Genomic DNA, 22,308 nt, shown 5'->3' with positions numbered 1-22,308 from the left:
AAAAGACAGGAAACAGAGAGTAGGATTAAATGGGCAATTTTCTCAGTGGAAGGGTAGTGGACAGTGGAGTGCCTCAGGGATCTGTATTGGGACCCTTACTGTTCAATATATTATAAATGATCTGGAAAGAAATACGAACGAGTGAGATAATCAAATTTGCAGATGACACAAAATTGTTCAGAGTAGTTAAATCACAAGCAGCTGTGATAAATTGCAGGAAGACCTTGTGAGACTGGAAAATTGGGCATCCAAATGGCAGATGAAATTTAATGTGGATAAGTGCAAGGGTGATGCATATAGGGAAAAAAAACCCATTGCTATAATTACACAATGTTGAGTTCCATATTAGGTGCTACAACCCAAGAAAGAGATCTAGGTGTCATAGTGGATAACACATTGAAATCATCGGTGCAGTGTGCTGCGGCAGTCAAAAAAGCAAACAGAATGTTGGGAATTATTAGAAAAGGAATGATGAATAAAACGGAAAATGTCATAATGCCTCTGTATCGCTCCATGGTGAGACCGCACCTTGAATACTGTGTACAATTCTGGTCGCCGCATCTCAAAAAAGATATAATTCAATGGAGAAGGTACAGAGAAGGGGCTACCAAAATGATAAGGGGAATGGAAACAACTCCCCTATGAGGGAAAGACTAAGAGGTTAGGACTTTTCAGCCTGGAGAAGAGACGACTGAGGGGGGATATGATAGAGGTGTTTAAAATCATGAGAGGTCTAGAACGGGTAGATGTGAATCGGTTATTTACTCTTTCGGATAGGAGAAAGACTAGGGGGCACTCCATGAAATTAGCATGGGGCACATTTAAAACTAATCGGAGAAAGTTCTTTTTTACTCAACGCACAATTAAACTCTGGAATTTGTTGCCAGAGAATGTGGTTAGTGCAGTTAGTATAGCTGTGTTTAAAAAAGGATTGGATAATTTCTTGGAGGAGAAGTCCATTACCTGCTATTAAGTTCACTTAGGGGTAGATTTTCAAACCGCGCGATTTGGCCTACTTTTGCTGGCGCATCAGGCACAAGCAAAAGTACGCTGGATTTTAGTAGATACGCGCGAAGCCGCGCGTATCCGCTAAAATCCGGGATCGGCGCGCGCAAGGCTATGATTCTGTATAGCCGGCGCGCGCCGAGCCGCGCAGCCTACCTCCGTTCCCTCCGAGGCCGCTCCGAAATCGGAGCGGCCTCGGAGGGAACTTTCTTTTGCCCTCCCCTCACCTTCCCCTCCCTTCCCACCTACCTAACCCCACCCGCCCGGCCCTGTCTAAACCCCATCCTTACTTTTGTCGGGGGATTTAGGCCTCCCAGAGGGAGGCCTAAATCCCCGCGTGCCAGCGGGCCGCTAGCGCACCAGGACGCAACCTGGGGGCGGGTACGGAGGGCGCGGCCACGCCCCCGGGCCCGCCCCCAAAACGCTGCCGACACGCCCCGAAAACGGCGCGGCGCTCGGCCCCGTCCCCCGACACGTCCCCCTCCGAAACCCCTGGACTTACGCGAGTCCCGGGGCTGTGCACGCGCCGGTAGGCCTATGTAAAATAGGCTCACTGGCGCGCAGGGCCCTGCTCGCCTAAATCCGCCTGGATTTGGGCAGATTTAGGCGAGCAGGGCTCTTAAAATTCGCCCCTTAGAGAATAGCCACTGCCATTAGCAATGGTTACATAGAATAGACCTTAGTTTTTGGGTACTTGCCAGGGTCTTATGGCCTGGATTGGCCACTGTTGGAAACAGGATGCTGGGCTTGATGGACCCTTGGTCTGACCCAGTATGGCATGTTCTTATGTTCTCCTGCTTCGCGATGCCCACAGCAGCGCGGAAAAACAAAGACTGAAGGGAGACCCCTGTGGCTGAGAATATCATGGCATGCTGAGCATGCTCAGATGGCTCAGAGTGCCAGTCAAAAGTTTCTAGAAACTTTGACAGAAAGCTTTCCGCAACAGGGCTCCATCAATGATGTCACCCATATGTGAGGACTAGCATCCTGCTTGTACTGGGATAAAAGAGTTTCTGTGCTATGATACTTTCTAAAACCATGTTGCGAGGGGAACAGAATATTGTTCATTCTAATGTTCTGTTAATTGGATCTGAACTACCTTCTCAATCATTTTTGCGAAAAACGATAAGTTAGAGATTGGACGATAATTAATTGGTAGATCCGGATTGAGCGATGATTTCTTTAATATTGGTTTGATAATAGCAGTTTTAAGTATTTGGGGAAAATGTCCTTCCTGTAGTGATACATTTATAATTTTTGATATACTTGTAGAGATTAGATGGGCTGTTGCTTTTAAAGCAGGGATTGGTATATTATCTAATGGACGTGTTGCGGGATTCATGTTTTTAATCAATTTTTCAACTTCAGATGGAGAGATCTCATCAAATGTTGCCCATTTGGAGTATTCTTTCATTGTCAATTTAATTGTTTGAATCTTTTCAGATTTAATTCCGATTAATAAGTCTGTCATCTTGTTTTGAAAAAATTTGCAAGATCTGTACATTTTAGTTCAGAAGGAGAACAATTAATCTCATTCAGATCTTTTATAAGTTTCTGTACTGTTGAAAAAAGTGTCTTAGATTATGTAGAAAATTCGGGATTTTTCCTAGAGAAAAAATATTTTTTGTATTGTTAATAAGTTTTTTGTACTGAGCCAGGAGACTTCTACAGGATGCTAATTGGGTATTGTAGGATTTTTTCTCCACTCCTTTTCCTTTTTTCTTAAGTGTTTTTTGGTATCTCTATTTGCATTGGTGTAGCATGGTTTATGGTTTTTGTTAGTGTTATTAATTGTGATTGTTTTCTGAGGAGTTAATTTATCTGCTATATTGTCAACAAACTGTAACCATGTGCTAGTGGCATTCTCGCTGTCTAAAAGTTGGAGATCAGTTATATTTTGTTCTATGTCTGTTTCAAGGTCTTTAATCGTGATCGGAGGCCGCAGTGTAAAGGACTCAAGAAGCTCAGGTTTTGCTGCAAAGTCTAAACTAAGTGATTTAAATTTTTGAAGAGAGTTCAATTCAATACAATCCCCCTGACACGATCGTGTTTTGCCAATAGGGCTACTTTGGGAGGAATCCACAACAGTATCTCAGCTGAAGACTGAAGAAGGTTTAAAGAAGCGAAAATGCTGAAGGCTGACTAGTGCGGCTCAGCTTGTCAGGACAGCGGTGCATGCATGTCACAGCACACACATCTTCTCACTAAAATGTACTATGTGGTATAAATATCTTTTCTGCCTCTAACAGGCTCCTTCTTTAAGTTTATAAACTTTCAATATAAGCCATTTCTTCTTGCCGCTCTGCACCTTGCTGGCCGACGGTTTGTTTATCTAAAACTTTCTCTGGCTTCAGTTGAATCCCTCTCCTAAAGAGCTGAGCCATGCTGGTCAGCCCTCAGCATTTTTGCTTCTTTAAACTCTCTTCAGTCTTCACCTGAGATACTGTTGTGGGTCCTTCCCGATGCAGCCCTAACGGCAAAACATGGCTGTGTTGGGGGATTGCATTGAATTGAATTCTCATCAGAATTAAATCACTCACAGGGTCATTCTTTATTCTGCGATGGGCCATTAATTATTGCACGGGATAAGGCCCTACCACACGTGATACCGGCTGCATTGCAGCATTATTCTAATTAGGGGAAGGGGGAAGAGTGTGGGCGCGGTTGGGTGGAGTTATCTCACAGCAGTGCTGCGGGCAATAATGTTTTCACATTATCACTAGCAGCACCATGGGAAATAACTATACCTTTTCCTGTGGCGTTATGGAGGCGATAGTGTATGGCTATAAATATAGCAGAATGATGAAACTAGGGGTCAGTTTGGACTTTGCAAGTAGTAATTCTCCTCCTTGATTTTTTTGGAGTGAACAGGCTTCATTTTATTTCACACATCCCTTTATTTATATCAGGAAATATTTCTTCACAGAAAGAGTGGTGAATGCATAAGAATACCCTCCTGGAAGAGATGGCGAAACAAGAAAGGTAATGGATTCAAAAGGGTGTAGAATAAACATAGAGGAACCCTGATGGCTAAAGAATGGAAATTAAAAATGGGTAACTTATTACTAACTAATTGGCCAAGCAAAAAACATGCGCTGAAAGCGGGTGCTGTGTATTCAGCTCCCACTTTTATAATGTGCCCCCAGGCACCTCTCCTGGGGGCGCGATGCATATTTATATTAGGGCTCGCACTGTCGAGGAGGCACTAGGGCGCACATTTTTGTTTTTGCATTGGGAGTGAATGCTAATAGCCTCATTCACATGGATTTGCAATGTGGATGAGCGGTATTAGGTTTCACTCCGCGTTGGAACGTGCGTTGAGAGGCGATAAGGGGATTAGTTAGCGCCTCTACAACCCGCGTCCAACTGCGGGTTATACAGTGCGCTGGGCTCAGCGCACTGTATTGCATCGGCCCCTTTAGATGTAATGCTTCTGAATGGAAGTAACTTGCACCATTGTGGCAGTTACTACCCTTAACAGAAGGCACAGCCTGCCACCCAAACAACTTGCTGGGCAGACTAGATGGACCATTTGAGTCTTTATCTGATGTCATTTATTGGTCACTAATAGTATCATTTACAAAAAAGAGAAATTGCCTCAATAAATAGTACAACATCCTGATCCAATCCAAATTTGAAGGAAATCCACAATGGAATTGTGTTTGTTTCATAGAAACATAGAAATGACGGCAGAAGAAGACCAAACGGCCCATCCAGTCTGCCCAGCAAGCTTCACACATTTTTTCTCTCATACTTATCTGTTTCTCTTAGCTCTTGCTTCTATTTCCCTTCCACCCTCACCATTAACGTAGAGAGCAGTGATGGAGCTGCATCCAAGTGAAATATCTAGCTTGATTAGTTAGGGGTAGTAGGGGTAGTAACCACCGCAATAAGCAAGCTACACCCATGCTTGTTTACCCAGACTAGTTATACAGCCCTTATTGGTTGTTTTTTCTTCTCCCCTGCCGTTGAAAGCAGGGAGCTATGCTGGATATGCGTGAAGTATCAGGTTTTTTTTTTTTCCTCCCCTGCCATTGAAGCAGAGAGCTATGCTGGATATGCGTGAAGAATCAGTTTTTCTTTCTTCTCTCCTGCCGTTGAAGCAGAGAGCTATGCTGGAAATGCGTGATGTATCAGTCTTCTCCTGATCTAGGAGAGCACAGCTGGCAGCAAGCCTGATGCTGTTCTAACCTGCTTTGTTCCTGTTGCTGGCACTTCTTCTGCCATGCAGTTCAAGCTCAGATTAGCTAACTGAACCATGCAGTGCTCCAAAGATTTCAATGGCACATGGTGAGTTAAATAGCTGTAAACCACCTGGGTGGGAAAGATGCTAATTGCAATGTAGGATGAGTGATATTTTTTGCCAAATTATTAATTATACCAATGCAGGAATAATACATGATTGGAACATGAGTGAAATTACTAAAAAAAAATGAAGAATGCTGTAATACTGTAATTTTCTCCGGCACAAAGCAAAGTCTGTCAGTTGGAAAACTGATTACTAAAAGAATAATCTCTGAGAAGGGGCACAAAGCCTACAAACAAAAGACCCAGAAGAGGTATACAACTAAGACAAAGATCAATTATTTACCCAAAAATGGGGTCTAAGTGTTGTCAAGATAGACTAGTTTCCCTGTTGTACTTTGCATCTTTCCTGACAATAGCCTATAATTAAGGATCAAGTACCCATAACCTCTGATGTAATCATCTGTAAGTTTCTGGAAATGATACATGCAGAAAATGACCACCTCACCTAGAAACCCATGATCAAATTGATTTGGTCTACACTATTTCTACTTCTCTATCTGAAGAACCTGGGAAAGTTGGTTTCACCATTTCCTGCTACATGATTAGCTCACTACATAACATATGACCTACATCTCTGCAATCCTTTCAGAATACTATAAGAACAGAATAAAGACAGATATGAGAAAAGAGAAGTGAAAAGGAGAAGTAAAAGGAAGTACTTCAGGCTGCAAAAATTACACAGACATCTGGAGAAGCCACCAGTAAGGACAGAGACCTGAGAAAACAAATACCAAAGAGATCAAAACCAGAATAAAGGCTCCACATATCATCTCAAAAGGACTAGAGACCTCAAAACACAAAAAATGTCTTGCTATCAGTAAATTTCCATTCAAAAATAATTTATTATAAAGAAAACATAGCTCTTTTGCATGTTTTTGCTAAATGTTTCCAAAAGAGAATCTGCAGGTATTTGAGTAATATTGTGTTCCTAGATTATAATAGAGAAAATTGTCAAAATGTTTGATGCAGCAAATTGCTGATTGGAATATTTAACCTATAATCTTCTCTAAACAAAGTAGAGATTTAAAACAAGCAACATCTGGTTATTGCAGATATATATATAATTTTTAACTTATGTTAACTCATGCAAGGATTTGTAATTAGGTAATAACTTTTTTACATTTCTTAAAAGACCTGCCTTTCTCTCGCATCAACAGGAAGAAAGTGGGTTAGAGAAGCACCAGACTTGTTGCATATGGGATCTATTCTCTTGCTGTCTGCTTGGGCATAGGATCAGGCCACAGAGTGTGAGAAGGTAACTAGGAATGTGGGGGAGATAAGTGCAATGTGCTGGCATGGGGAGCAGGATGAGGGTTGGGGCAATAATTTATTTGGAGGGGATGAAAAGAAGGGGCACTTGCCCTCTATAATGACATTTATGAGTGGTGGAAGCATTTGTGGTGACTCCCAGGCCTGCACACAGAAGTCATTTATTTATTTATTTAAAATACTGATTACTTGCACCTTTCAATGTTCAGAGCAGGATACATAGTAACATACATGTCATGACTCATTTCCCGCGCATCCATCCTTCTCCTTGGTATGACACTGATTCTCCAACTTTCCCACTTCAAGAATATAATCCTCTCCTCCCCTGAAAATAAATGGAGCAAGAGCTTTCTTCCATTTCTTGGCAAACTCTCACTTCTACTTGTCCTCAACTTTAGGATACTAGAAAGTGCTGTGGGAATGGAAAGCTTCTGCTTTCCTCTCCCTTGTGCCTTGGTAGGGAACTTAAATTCATGCCCTTCAGTTTGCAGCTACTTCCTCTTCTGACTGAACTTTCTAGAAACTTTAGGTCTATATATCCCTTCATAGGCACAATCTATTATGGCACATTGAAAATTGAAGCTGTTAAAAATGGAATATACAATAGAATCCTAACACCAAAATATGTTTTTATAAAGGGAACACACAGTGGGAATCTAAAGGGTCCCTACATATCTTTAACATGCTTTGTGTTCACTGACATCCTTTGTTCAAAGTGGTTTGTCTTTCATCTTAATAAAAAAAACAACAAGTTTTTGAAATGCACAAAAAAAGTTGACCATTTTCTTTAGTATGGTAGGCACTAAATAAAATTTGAGTTCTTTTGCATGTTTACAATAATTTAGAAAACCATCACCATCAAACAGGATCTTTGTTTTCCTTTTGTAGCGTTTACGGAAATCCTATAGGTATTCAGTAAAATGAGACATATACCAAGACAATACAGCAGAGTGTTCCTGAAATAAATCTTTCTTAATTCCACATTCTTTTTCATGTAACCCCTGAGCTAGTAGTCAGCAAAATTGCTTACCTTGTAATAGGTGTTATCCAAGGACAGCAGGATGTAGTCCTCACATATGGGTGACATCGGTAATGGAGCCCTATGTACGGAAAACTTCTTTAAAAGTTTCTATGAAACTTTTGAATGGCACCGGAGTGCCTACTGAGCATGCCCAGCATGCTATGATATTCCCTGCCACAGGGGTCTCCCTTCAGTCTTGTTTTGTAGCAATAAGCGTTAGCCAAAAATAAAATAATAAAACGTAACGGACCCAACTCCGCGGGGTGGCGGGTGGGTTTCGTGAGGACTACAACCTGCTGTCCTGGGATAACACCTATTACAAGGTAAGCAATTTTGCTTTATCCCAGGACAAGCAGGATGCTAGTCCTCACATATGGGTGATTAGCAAGCTAGAGGCTGAGTCATTTTAAGGTGAGCAACAGTGAAGCATTGTTGTTGAAATGAATCAGCCGAAATCACAGCAGGTTGGATGTAGAAGGAGTTGGGATTATACTGGAAACAAGTTCTTTAAGACGGATTGTCCATAGGCTGAATCTTGTCTTCCTTCTTTGTCTAAACAGTAATGAGCTGCAAAAGTGTGAAGAGAACTCCATGTTGCTGCTTTGCAAATGTCCAGAATAGGTACAGAGCGAAGGTGTGCTACTGAAGTTGACATTGCTCTGACTGAGTGTGCTTTTACTCGCCCTTGAAGAGTAAGGCCTGCTTTGTCATAACAAAATTGTATGCAATCTGCTAGCCAGTTAGAAAAAGTATGCTTACCCACTGCTTTGCCTGGTTTGTTTGGATCATAGGATACAAACAGTTGACTGGATTTTCTTTGGGCTGTAGTGCGGTTTAAATAGAAGGACAACGCAAGCTTACAGTCCAAAGTGTGTAAGGCTCTTTCTCCCTGGTGAGAGTGAGGCCTAGGAAAAAATGTAGGTAAAACTATTGATTGGTTCAAGTGAAATTCCGTGACAACCTTAGGAAGGAATTTTGGATGAGTACGGAGTACTACTCTGTCATGTAGGAACTTTGTAAAGGGTTCGTATGTGACTAGCGCTTGTAGCTCGCTGACCCTTCTAGCTGATGTAATGGCTATAAGAAATACCGTTTTCCAAGTAAAGTATTTAAGGTCACAGGTATTTATGGGTTCAAATGGAGAACGCATAAGCCTAGTTAATACTACGCCCAGGTCCCATCGTATGCCTGGGGAATGAACTGGAGGTTTAATGTGATTTAGGCCTCTCATGAATTTACTGACGAGAGGCTGTGTGGAGATAGATGTATCTCCCAGCTTGTTATGGTAAGCTGAGATTGCACTTAAGTGTACCCTTACAGATGACGTCTTAAGACCAGAGTCTGAGAGATGGTAAAGGTAATCTAGTAGTGAGGAAGTGGGGCAAGTGAAAGGATCTAAGTCTTTCTGAGTGCACCACAAAGTAAACCGTTTCCATTTGTAGGAATAATTCTTTCTAGTGGAAGGTTTACGTGCAGCTATAAGTACTTGAGATTTAGCAGATGGAAGGTTGAGAGGCTGTAAGATCAGGCTTTCAACATCCATGCTGTCAGGGACAGGGTTTGAAGGTTGGGATGGCGCAACTGACCTTGTTCCTGAGTTATGAGATTGGGAGCTACTCCCAGGCGAATTGGATCCCTGACTGAGAGATCCAGCAGTGTGGGAAACCATACTTGTCGAGGCCAATATGGGGCTATGAGTATCATTGTCCCCTTGTCCTGTTGTAGCTTCACTAGAGTCTTGGTTATGAGTGGTATCGGAGGATACGCGTATAACAGGCCTGAATTCCAATGGCGAGCAAAGGCGTCCCTTGGTAGGCTGTTGGACTGCCAGAGGAGAGAGCAGTAATTGTTCACTTTGTAGTTCAAGTGGGATGCAAAGAGATCTATCGTCGGATGACCCCATCGTTGGAAGATCTTGGATGCTATTGCTGGATCCAAAGACCATTCGTGCAGTTGGAACTGACAACTGAGGCGATCTGCTACTGTGTTGTGGATGCCTGCTAGGTAGGTGGCCCTCAGAAGAATTGAGTGTGTCAGGGCCCAGTCCCAAATCTGTGCTGCTTCTTGACAAAGGAGATAAGAACCTGTCCCTCCTTGTTTGTTGATGTACCACATGGCTACTGTGTTGTCCGTGTGGATCAGAACAGTCTTGTGTAATAGGCAGTCCTTGAACGCATGCAGCGCATAGCGTTCAAGGACTGCCTATTACACAAGACTGCCTATTACACAAGCTCTAGGAAGTTTATTTGAAAAGAGGCTTCGAGCTTTGTCCACTTGCCCTGTGTCTTTAGATGACCAATGTGTGCTCCCCACCCTAAGGTGGATGCATCTGTAGTCAAAGTCACTTGTGGAACTGGTTGCTGGAAAGGTAGGCCTTTGAGCAGGTTGTTCATTGATGTCCACCAGAGGAGAGCAGATTTGAGCTCTGGTGTAATGTGAATAGGAGTGGACATTGGTTGAGTGGCTTGTATCCACTGTGTTTTGAGTGTCCATTGTAGAAGTCACATGGTCAATCTGGCCATGGGAGTTACATGAACTGTGGAAGCCATGTGCCCTAGAAGAATGAGGCACTGGTGAGCTGTTACCTGGAATTGGTTGCGAAGATTGTGAGCCAACAGCACAAGTGTTTGAGCACGGTCTTTTGGAAGAAAAGCTGTTGCTACTGTAGTGTTTAGTTCTGCACCTATGAACTGTATTAGATGAGTTGGTGACAGATGGGATTTTTGATAGTTTATGAGAAATCCCAAGGAGTGAAGCACTTGGATGGTGAGCTTGAGAGAAGTGAGAGCTCCTTCTTTTGATTGACTTTTGATGAACCAATCGTCCAGGTAAGGGAACACATGCACTCTGTGCTTGTGGAGGTGTGCCCCTGCTGCAGCCATGCACTTTGTGAATACTCGTGGAGCTGATGCAAGGCCGAATGGCAGCACTCTGTATTGAAAATGCTGATCCAGTACCCGAAAGCGCAGGTACTGGCGATGAGGAGGAAAGATGGGAATGTGAGCGTATGCATCTTGAAGATCCAGAGAGCAGAGCCAATCTCCCCTTTGAAGAAGAGGCAGAATGGTGCCTAGGGATACCATTCTGAATTTTTCTTTCCTGAGAAATTTGTTGAGATTTCTGAGGTCTAGAATGGGACGAAGGCCTCCTGTTTTCTTTGGAATGAGGAAATATCTGGAGTAGAATCCTCTGCCCTTTTGAGGCCCAGGAACTGGTTCTATGGCCCTGGCTCTCAGAAGGGTGGATAATTCTGTTTGAAGAATGAATTATGGAGTGTTGATTTATTGTGCAAGAGTGAAGTAGTGGATTTTGCATTGGGATAGTTAAGAAATCCAGCCTGTAACCGTGAGTCGTGATGGATAACACCCACTGGTCGGTGGTGATGGAGGTCCAATTGTTGTGGAAGTACTGTATGCGACCTCCTACTGGTGTTTCTGGGAATGGGTTGAACTGGCTGCTGCTCTCTGGGGCTTTTCAGAAACCAGAAGTGGTTGCCGTTTGTGGAGGTGGTTGAGCCCTGGCAGGCCTTTGCCTAGGCTGCTGGCGTTGTGTTGGGCGGCTAGCTCTTGGTCTACCTGCTGGGGGGTAATACAGACGTGGGCGGTAGTAAGGCCGTCGAGTATCACGCCTTGGAAATTTTCTGGCCGAAGGCTGGGTGTCTTGTGCTTGGGACGACAACTGTTTCAAAGTTTCAGTGTGGTCCTTGAGAGTTGCCACAGCTTCTTTTATTTTCTCACCAAAGAGATTGTCCCCTGAGCAAGGTAGATCTGCCAAATGTTCCTGAACCTCTGGGTGCAGATCTGAGGCTTTAAGCCATGCCCATCTTCTTGCTGCAATACCTGATGCTGAGAGTCTTGCAGCAGTTTCAAAACAATCGTAGGTCGCTCGAACCTCATGTTTTCCAGAGTCTAGTCCCTTATGAACTATGTCCTGTAAGGATTCCTGGTATTGTTCAGGGAGAGAGAGAGAAAATTCCTGAACCTGCTTCCAAAGGTTTCTTTGGTATTGGTTCATGTACAGCTGGTAAGATGAAATTTTTGAGACCAGCATGGAACCTTGATAGATTTTTCTTCCCAGGTTATCCAAGAGTCTACTGTCTTTACCAGGTGGTACAGAGGAGTGTGACTTTTGCCGCTTTGCTTTCTTTTCAGCGGATTCCACGACCACTGATTGGTTGGGCAATTGTGTCTTTTATTAACTGCAGAAACTGAACCTGGATGCTCCCAAATCCTATACTGTAGTTCCTGGAACACCTCATGAACCGGGACTGCTAACATCTCCTTGGGAGGGTCCACAAATTGGAGGACTTCCAAGGTCCTCTGACGTGCATCCACTTCTGTCTGGATGGGAAAAGGAATGGTGTCAGCCATCTCTTTAACAAAGTTGGTAAAAGAGAGGTCTTCAGGGGGAGATTTCCTGTGATCATCTGGCGGGGAAGGCTCTGAAAATATTTCCTCATCAGATGAAAATTCAGAGCTGGTGTCTATAGGAATCTCTGTGTGATGAGGACGAGATGGTAAGGCTGGAGAACGAGGCCTTGGGGGTCTGGGAACTCCAGAAGGGCCTGGAATCGGTTCCATTGGAATCTTTTTATTAAGGATGTCCAGTAATGTGTCCAGTTTGGTAAAAACTGGGTGCAATCCGGATATATCCCCTTTGGGCATCGGTGATGGCATCGGAGTTATCGGTGCTGGTACCGGTGTAGGCACCGGTAGTACCGATGGATGGATCGGTGGAGGTACCTGTGGCATCGGTGGAGGTACCGGAGTAGGCATCGACGTCGGTTCCCGCGCCCTCGTCGGTGTCTGCGGCATCGATGGCGATGGCTCTATCGGTAGTGGAATGGGTATCGGTGGAGGTATCGCATCACTTAGAGCCTGCTGCACCGCTTGACGAATGAAAGCGTCAAGTTCCGCTCTCACAGCTGGTGATAACAGAGCAGCTGTGGAGGGAGGCGGTGTTGGCGATGCCAATACAACCTCAGAGCCCTGAGGAGGTATGGAGCCCATCACCGATATCGGTGGGGATCGCCCTTCACTAGGCCTCGGAGCCTCAGTCCCCGTCCGGGGTTTCTTTGCCGGCGAGGCCGTGTCCTCCGATGGATTTTCGGTCACCGTTACCTGGCGTCTCCGATGCCGGTGGTGGTGCTTTTCTTTTTGTTTTTCGCTCCCCGAAGTTGATGCTTTTGAAGACACCGAAGGGGACGGCGTTGAGGCATCTCCTGCTTCCGGACGTTTCTTCTTTAGGGTTAACTGACGTACAGCAGCGGATGGAGAAGAATGCGCTGAGGTCGAGGGCCTTGGAACCAGTTGGATGTTAAATAACTGTTCCATCTTTTCTGCCCGAAGACGACGACCTTTCGCTGTCATTTCCGCACATGATTTACATGTTTGGATATTGTGATCTTTGCCGAGGCAAAGAACACATTCGAAGTGAGGGTCGGTAATCAACATAGTCCTCACGCAGTTTGGGCACTTTTTGAAGCCCGAGGCCATGGCGCCGGACAGCCGTCGACGGCGATAAGCCTAAAAATATCGATCCCGGCCGGGAATCGAGAACGGAAAAAGGTTAGAGAAGGGAAACCCTTGCGGATGGAGTAATTTTTTTCCCGAAAAAACTCGAATTTTTTTGTAAGGTGAAATCACCTCAGGACTCCAATTAGCCCGCGATGCTAACAGCTTCGTGGAAAAAAGAAGACTGAAGGGAGACCCCTGTGGCAGGGAATATCATAGCATGCTGGGCATGCTCAGTAGGCACTCCGGTGCCATTCAAAAGTTTTATAGAAACTTTTAAAGAAGTTTTCCGTACATAGGGCTCCATTACCGATGTCACCCATATGTGAGGACTAGCATCCTGCTTGTCCTGGGATAACTGGATAAAGACCCCAAAGGCCATACCTCAAATCAGTTTTCATAGTCATCTCTTCCATAATTCCCTGAACGGGTGGAAGAAAGATCTTCTAGTTGCTGTGCATTGCTTTATTCTATATCCTAGTGGACAGCTGGTGTTAACAGCACTGATAATCTCTAATAAATACCAACAGCAAGAAGCATGAGATGGTTTCCAACATAATTTTACTGAGTATTGCATTATGATGGTGAGGCTAGTTTCATCTTAACGTTGCAATTCACATAGAAAAGTTATACTTTTATTTCTTAATAAATTTGTGACATCATTCTGATCTTCAACTTTTGGTAGAATTCTTAATCCAGAATTTAGTCATCCTCCCTTCCATCATGGTTTAGGGCAAGATTTAAGCTTCCCTTCAGTGTAGATGGTAATTTGAATGTATAATTCAATAGGACTGTATTCAATGAAACAGCCTTTTATCACCTAACTCTCTCATAGTCCTTTACATCTCCTTTCTTCTCTATAACAACGAAGGGGTACTTGCTGAACACCTCTTCTCCTAATATCTTCAGTAGATAGAAATGAACCCATTGTGGGGTCCATGGTGACTGCTTTCTCCTTCTCCTTTGGACAACAAGTAGTCATGAGGATGCAGATGATGTTAGGCCCCTTCTTAGATGCCAAATAAAAACAGAACCTGAGCCTCTAGTTGATGAGGGAGTCAACAAACAAAACGTAATGGTAAAAAACTTCAAACATAGGAGATAGAGAGGATGAAGGAAGAACTCCCATCTCCAAAATCAAAAGGTTTCTGTAGATCTTTAACAAAAGGAAGGCTTTTGGATTCCATCTTCCATCCAGGTCATACCCCTTGAGACCCCAGATGCTTTGCCCCTTGAACATAAAGGAAAAAAACCCAATAGAGAACAGCTGTGGCATGCTGTCCCTGGGAAGGGTAACACAAAATTCCAGAGGATATATATACTTACCATCTCATCTCTCACATGAGGGCACTAACCACCCACACTAATAACCTGTTCTTCCCCCAAACCAAAATGTGACCCAGTTTGAACTAGTTGAGAACCAAGAGGTCTCTACATTCAGATGAAGGTATCTTCTCAGCAGTCTGTCTATTAAGAAAGAACTCAACACAACTGTAGCACTGTACCAGCAAAAAAACTGATCTTGGTGCAATTTCCATATCTTGGATTTCCCTCCATTATTCTCCTGAGTAACAGCAAATACTTTATAAAAGAATAACAACAAAAGAATATGTATCATTCAATTAAGAAACTGGACATTAACTATATAATACTCATTTAATTTTCCTCAAATGAGAATGAAATGCATCTGAGTTTCCAACACATTAACATAAATCTTTGAAATTCATTTCAGAAAAAGCTAAATAACAGCTGTACTATAAATAACCTGTGAAAGTTGACTATAGTTACTGTACCTTCAGGATCCCATCTTGCAACCTGAGGGTCCTCAAAAAATATCACATTATCATGAAGTTGAAAAGAAATTCCAACAGGAGGAAATGTAAGACTCTCGCCTTCTTTTTCTTGTCTAGGTGTGGCTGTCTGTACTGTTTCCGGAGGATATGAATATGTTTGTAATCCACCTTCAAGCAACTGAAAATAATTACAACTCAGTATAAAATTTAAGCAATTAACAATTTTAACATTTTCCTTTTTCACAAGATTTATTCTCTTTAAACATTCCAAACCAACACTGGTAAGTGTATAATGAATTGTTTGTGACCTTGGGCAAGTCATTTCAACCTCCATTCCCTCCAGTGCCAACCTACCCCCTCATTTATCAAAATGCTATAAGGCATTTTCGCATGAGATAAGCCCTTAATGCATGCGATAGCACCATATCGTATGGTGTGATGCAAATCTGAAAAAAATGAGGAGTGGGAGTACCATTTTGCAAATGCTGGTTTTGGTAGTTTGAAGCTCCCACCTGGGAGGGAGGGAGAGACTAGCCATAATGCTTTCACACTTGATAGGTATTTATATCCCTATGGGAGTCCCACCTAGAAACTCGAGGTGAGGTTTAGGTATTAGTGTAGGGGTTAGGGTCCACTTTGACATTCAAAGTGAGATGTACGAACAGAACAGTGCTCTCTAGTGAAGATTTGATGACCCTCAAAGTGAGGACACTCACTGAAAGATGAGATTTGTGAAATGTTCTCTCAACCTAGCTTGATGTTACCCAGGTAGAGAGTCCATCAAGCTAGGTTGAGACAACATTGCACAAATCTCATCTTTGGGTAAGTTTCTTCACTCCGAGGGTCATCAAATCTTCACTAGAGAGCACTGTTCTGTTCGTACGTCTCACTTTGAATGTCAAAGTGGCCCCTAACCCCTACACTAATACCTAAACCTCACCTCGAGTTACTAGGTGGGACTCCCATAGGAAAGGAAAATTAGGTTCTTACCTTTGCTAATTTTCGTTCCTGTAGTACCAAGGATCAGTCCAGACAGCTGGGTTGTGCCTCCCCTCCAGCAGATGGAGTCAGAGAGAAAACTGAAGACACCCCCTAGATATACGGGTGTGCCACCTGCGATCCTTCAGTATATGTGATATCAAAGCAGAAATAACTGTCAAATTTTATCGATATATTTTAGAACTCATTGACCAGAACAAGCAAAAACTTCCCTGAGGAATAACAAGGAACAAGCATGACAACAGCCATGACAACCTAAACTGTGTAGAACACCACAAAACAATGACAACTTACCGCCGAACCTTGGCAAGTCGCTTGAAAAATTAGCTTGAAAAAGAATCAGTCATCGAGAAATCGAAATACGAGCGGACTCCCAGACACCATGGGCGGGCGTCTGGACTGATCCTTGGTACTACAGGAACGAAAATTAGCAAAGGTAAGAACCTAATTTTCCTTTCCCTGTACGTACCAGGATCAGTCCAGACAGCTGGGATGTACCCAAGCCGCCTTATCTGGGGTGGGACCCCGAGAGTCCCGCTCGAATGACGCTGCTCCCAAAGGACTCCGCAGGCGGACCGTGAACGTCCAAGCGATAATGCCTGGCAAACGTATGCCGAGTTTTCCAAGTGGCCGCCCTGCATATCTCTTGGCAAGACACCAACTGATTCTCTGCCCACGAAGTCGCCTGAGAACGCAACGAATGAGCCTTACGTCCCTCAGGAACAGGCTTACCACAGGCAATATACGTTGACTCAATCGCACCCTTCAACCAGCGAGTGATAGTAGTCTTTGAAGCCTGAAGCCCCTTCTTGGGACCATTCCACAACACAAATAGATGATCGGACCTGCGAAACTCGTTAGTAATCTCCAAGTACCGCAGGAGAACCCGACGGACGTCCAAACGCCTCAATTCTCGACCTTGAGAAGACTGCAGCTCCTCCTCCGAAAAGGAAGGCAATTCCACTGTTTGATTAACATGAAACGCCGAAACCACCTTTGGCAAGAAGGATGGAACGGTGTGTAAGGAGACTCCCGACGACGAAATCCGCAAGAATGGTTCCCTGCACGAAAGAGCTTGCAGTTCCGAAACCCGACGAGCTGACGAAATGGCCACCAGAAAAACCGTCTTGAAAGTTAGGTCCTTCAGCAAAGCCGACTTAATAGGCTCAAAGGGAGCCGAACACAGACCACGGAGAACCAGGTTCAAGCTCCAGGTAGGACAGGGAGCCCTCACCGGAGGACGCAAGTTCCTAACGCCTCGCAAGAAATGAGCAACATCAGGATGACATTTATTTATTTATTTATTTATTTTTGGTTTTTATATACCGGTCTTCTTGCATTATATGCAAATCAAATCGGTTTACATTGAACATTTAAACTTGCTTGAAAAAGCATTACATGTAACAAAGAACATCAAAACATGAAAAACCTATTGGAACAAAAAAAATAAAACACAGAGTATGAGTTGTTCATCTTTAACAGGAAAAAGCAAAAAAAAAAAATATATATATATATATTAGTGTATATATTAGTATCAGGAACTTGTCACTTAAGAACTCCTATCATATTTGCTTGACATGCAAGAGAGAACCCCTCGACCTTACCTCTCAAGCACCCCAGTGCTGCCACTTGAACCCTAAGCGAATTGTATGCCAAACCTTTCTTCAGACCGTCCTGAAGGAACGTAAGAATATGCCCCACAGAGGTACGCCGGGGCGCAATACCTAGAGTACCACACCAGGTGTGAAAAACTTTCCAAACCCTAGCGTAAGCAAGCGTAGTAGAAGATCTGCGCGCCCGCAGAAGAGTGGAAACCACCGCGTCCGGATAACCTTTCTTCCTTAGCTGCCGCCGCTCATAAGCCAAGCCGCCAGACAAAAGCGATCCGCCAGATCGAAAAATACCGGACCCTGACGGAGAAGATTTGGAAGATGGCCCAGACGCAGTGGACCGTCCACTGCTAGATTGACGAGATCCGCGAACCACGGGCGACGCGGCCACTCCGGAGCTACTAGAATAACCAGACCTTGATGGGACTCTATGCGCCTTAACACCTTCCCCACTAGGGGCCACGGATGAAACACATAAAGGAGTATACGACGAGGCCACGGAAGTGCTAAGGCATCTACGCCCTCCAATCCGTGGTCCCGCCTGCGACTGAAGAAACGCGCCGCTTTCGCATTTAGCCGAGTCGCCATCAAATCCAATCGCGGAACCCCCCAACGCTGAACGATGAGGTTCATTGCTTCCGCCGACAGCTCCCACTCTCCGGGATCTAGATGCTGCCGACTGAGGTAGTCTGCCTGCACGTTGTCTACCCCTGCGATGTGGGTGGCCGCGATGCGTGATAAATGACGTTCCGCCCAGGCCATCAACAACGCCGCCTCTATCGCTACTGCCCGGCTTTTTGTGCCGCCTTGTCGATTTATGTACGCCACCGTGGTCGCGTTGTCTGACAGAATGCGTACTGCTTGACCGCGCACAATTGGTAGGAGGAGACGTAAGGCCAGACGTACCGCCCTGGTCTCCAAACGATTGATGGACCAGGTGGATTGGAGGGCAGACCATGTCCCCTGAACCGCTCGGGACTGGCACACTGCTCCCCAGCCATACAGGCTGGCATCCGTTGTCACCACCCTCCAAGACGGAGGCTCCAAGTCCACTCCTTGCAGAAGATGGTCCGGGGTTAGCCACCAATAGAGACTGGCACGGGCCGGTTCCGGCAAAGGTAACTCCAGTCCGTAATCCTCGGATGTGGGATCCCAGCGAGAGAGGAGAGCCCTTTGTAACGGTCGCATATGCGCAAAAGCCCACGGTACCATCTCCAGAGTAGACACCATATGACCAATGACCTGTAAATAATCCCATGCCGTAGGAATCTTCTGCCGGTCCATCAGGTTCCGCACTTGTGTCATGAGATTGACCATGCGTTGATGAGATAGAAACACCCTGCCTAACAAGGTATCGAATCGGGCGCCCAAAAACTCCAACTGTTGGGTCGGTTCCAGTCGGCTCTTTGCAAAATTGACTACCCAACCCAACGCCTGGAGCTGCTGCACCACCAAGCCGATCGCCTGTTTGCACGCTGCTTCCGACTTCGCCCGAATGAGCCAGTCGTCGAGATAGGGATGTACCAGGATGCCTTGACGACGCAAGGAAGCCGCCACCACTACGAGAACCTTGGTAAACACCCGTGGAGCGGTCGCCAATCCGAACGGAAGGGCACAAAACTGGTAATGGTCCCCCATTACCATGAACCTCAAGTATTTCTGATGACCTTCTCGGATGCCAATGTGGAGGTATGCCTCGGTTAGATCCAAAGAAGCCAAAAACTCTCCCTTGTGGACGGCCGCAATAACAGACCGGAGTGTCTCCATACGAAATCGAGGCACTCTGAGAGCCTTGTTCACCGCCTTGAGATCCAAGATTGGTCGAAACGTGCCCTCCTTCTTCGGAACCAGGAAGTAGATGGAATACCGTCCCGTCCCTTGCTGGGCCGGTGGGACCGGCACCACCGCCCCCAGAGCCTGCAAACGGTCTAGTGTTTGAGCGATTGCCAGCCGCTTCTCCAGGGGACCGCATGGCGATATCATAAAGAGATCCCGGAGGGGACGTACAAAATCCAACTCGTAACCGTGGCGCACCACATCGAGGACTCATTGATCCGAAGTTATTTTGACCCACTCCTCCCAAAACCGAGACAACCGACCTCCGATAAACTGAACCGAGGAGTGGGCCTGCGCGCCTTCATTGAGCTGGCTTGGTGGAGGCGAAACTCTGCGAAGCTCCCCCTCGGGGAGGCCGCCTGCCACGAAAGGAAGAACACCAAGAAGACCAAGACTGGGACCTCGCCGGTTGCTTCTGGGAAAAGGAGCCACCTCTCCCCATTCGGAACCGTCGCTGACCCCGAAAGCGAGCTCTGGCACCTCCAAAAGCCCGAGACTGACGCGGTTTGTCCTCTGGCAACTTGTAAACCTTATTATCTCCCAGGTCCTTAATGAGCTGATCCAACTCGTCACCAAACAATAGCTTACCCTTAAAAGGAAAAGAACCCAGGCGCGCCTTGGAAGAAGCGTCCGCCGACCAACGACGGAGCCACAATAATCGTCTCGCGGAAACTGCGGAGGACATAACACGAGCCGAGGTCCGCAACAAATCATATAAAGCATCCGCTGTATAGGCCACTGCCGCCTCCACGCAGTTGGCTTGCTCCGCCTCGCCGGGCAGTAGCTCTTGCGAAGTAAGCAGCTGCTGAACCCAGCGCAGGTTGGCCCTCTGCACCAGGCTGCTGCATGCCGCTGCCCGGACCCCTAGGGCTGCCACGTCAAAGATGCGCTTTAGCAAAACCTCCAGCTTGCGATCCTGAAGATCTTTAAGAGCTATCCCCCCCGTGACGGGGATGGTGGTATGTTTGACTACGGCCATCACCGCCGAATCCACCGAGGGGGTCTTTAGGAGATCTAGGGAGTCCGCCGGTAGGGGATACAGCTTTTCCATTGCCCTGCTCACTCGCAGCGAAGCTTCTGGGACCTCCCACTCCTTGGAAACAAGTTGTAACACCTTATGATGAAAAGGAAACGTCTGAGGGGGGGCTTTCAGGCCCGCCATAGCCACGTCCCCCGTGGAGGTGTCCGCTTCCTGATGCGGGGTCGGAAGCTCCAACTCCTTCAGCACATGAAGGATTAAAAATCCTAACTCCTCTTTGCGGAACAAGCGGCGCACCTGGGGGTCGTCCCCCTCAACTAAACCCGGATCGCTCCCTACGAATGAATCCGGGTCCCCCGGAGGATCTGGCAAGAAACTTTGGTCTCCATGACCTGTGGCCCCCCCCCCCCCCCGCGGGCTGGGGCTCCCAGCCCCCGCGTTTCCTGTAGCCGGCGGACAGGGGTCATGAGCCCCCTGGTCCCCGAGATCCCGCGGATGAGGGTCACTAGCCCTCACGCTCCCCTGATCCCCCACGATCCTGGGAAGTTTGGGAAAGGGGGGGCCTTCAGCTTCCCATCCTGCCTCTGCCTGCAAGAAAGCTTTGTGCATTAGAAGCACAAAATCAGCCGAAAAAGGCACCGATCTTTTTAAATCTGCCCTACCTGCACCAGAAGGGGGAGGGGCTGCATCCTCCTCCAAAACAGGCGACGTTACCGCCCTTAGTTCGGGCGGAGAGGAAGGAGGGTAAGAATCCTCCTCCGATCCAGATAGCTCCGACCGCCGCGTGGCCAAGATGGCCGCCGCCCTCCTCCCCGAGGGAGGAGGGGCCGAAGATCGCGAGCCCGGCGGCTTGCTCTGCCGCGAAGAGGAAGGAGGAGAGAGACAGCTGCGGGCAGCGCTCGGCCCCCCCGAGGGTCCCTCGCCCCCGGGAAGACATCGGGAGCAGAGACCCTCGCGGGAGAGTCGCGCCCCCGCCCCCCCGCAGGCCATGCAGGCCGAAGATCGCGGCATCCCGGGCCGAAAACGAGGCAGACAGCAAAAACGCGCCAAAATGCAGGTAAGAGAAAAATGTGGCTTGCAATGCGCGCCGGGTGACACAGCCACCCCCTCCGGAGTCCACAGAGGCACGGCAGGCCGGGGCTACAAAAAAGAGCTCACTGCCTGTCACCAACGGGTCTTAAGTGGCTCGAAGGCAGGAAAGAAAAACTTTAAGTAATTTTTTTTTTTTTTTTTTTTTACACAAAAACCCCCTTCAGGGCAAAGGGACCCTGGTAAATAGGGGGGAGGGTGACCGGCCCACCGGTAATCTCTCCCCCAACCTACTGGGACACAGCAATCCAGGAATTCAAGGAGGGCAATGCCCTCTGTGCCTGCCCTGCCACTTCGCTCTCGCCGTCGCTCTGCGCTGTCGCTGCGCCAAATAAAACCGACAAACCTGACGGACAACACTGAACAACAACGACCAGAAGGTAAGTAACCACTTGTTCCAGCCAAAAGAGTAATTCCCAGCACAAACAACCTGACCAGGACAGGACCGCAGGTTATGCCTCTCAATCTGCTAGAGTCAGAGAAAATACTGAAGGATCGCAGGTGGCACACCCGTATATCTAGGGCAGGGGTCGGGAACCCATGGCTCGCGAGCCAGATATGGCTCTTTTGAGGGCTGCATCTGGCTCGCAGACAGTCGCCACACTTTCCCGCTGACCCAGCTGCTCCCCGGTCCTCCTCCGCCCGGGCTTAAAATGCTGTCAGCCCGGGCGGAATGCGGCAGGACATCTGGAGTCAGCGGCACCGGCATGCTCTCTTTCTTCCCGCCCCCCCCCCCCCCCCGCGGCCCGGAAGAGGAAGTGGAGAGAATCGGGTGCCTGCGCGGCAAGAAGAGGCCACGCTAGTGCGCTCGGCATTGGCCCGAAGAAAAGAAGACTGCAGCGCGGCTCGGAGGAAAATGAAGAGCTTCAACCGCGGCCGATGGGAC

General features: G+C 46.6%; 1 protein-coding gene across 1 annotated transcript in view; it reads right to left on the bottom strand.

Annotated features, from left to right (window-relative positions):
- CASC1 (cancer susceptibility 1) overlaps nucleotides 1-22,308 on the bottom strand; it is a 1,039,813-nt gene that overhangs the window by 238,516 nt on the left and 778,989 nt on the right. Inside the window, exon 11 of the mRNA XM_029600147.1 lies at nucleotides 14,910-15,087. Within this exon, the coding sequence (XP_029456007.1) occupies nucleotides 14,910-15,087 (178 nt within the window). The remainder of the gene's footprint in view (nucleotides 1-14,909; nucleotides 15,088-22,308) is intronic.

The sequence above is a fragment of the Rhinatrema bivittatum genome, chromosome 4 (genome assembly GCF_901001135.1).
Source record: "Rhinatrema bivittatum chromosome 4, aRhiBiv1.1, whole genome shotgun sequence".
Taxonomy (NCBI): Eukaryota; Metazoa; Chordata; class Amphibia; order Gymnophiona; family Rhinatrematidae; genus Rhinatrema; species Rhinatrema bivittatum.
The sequence above is the reverse complement of the archived record's forward strand: the minus strand, read 5'-3'. Positions and strand labels throughout refer to the sequence as shown.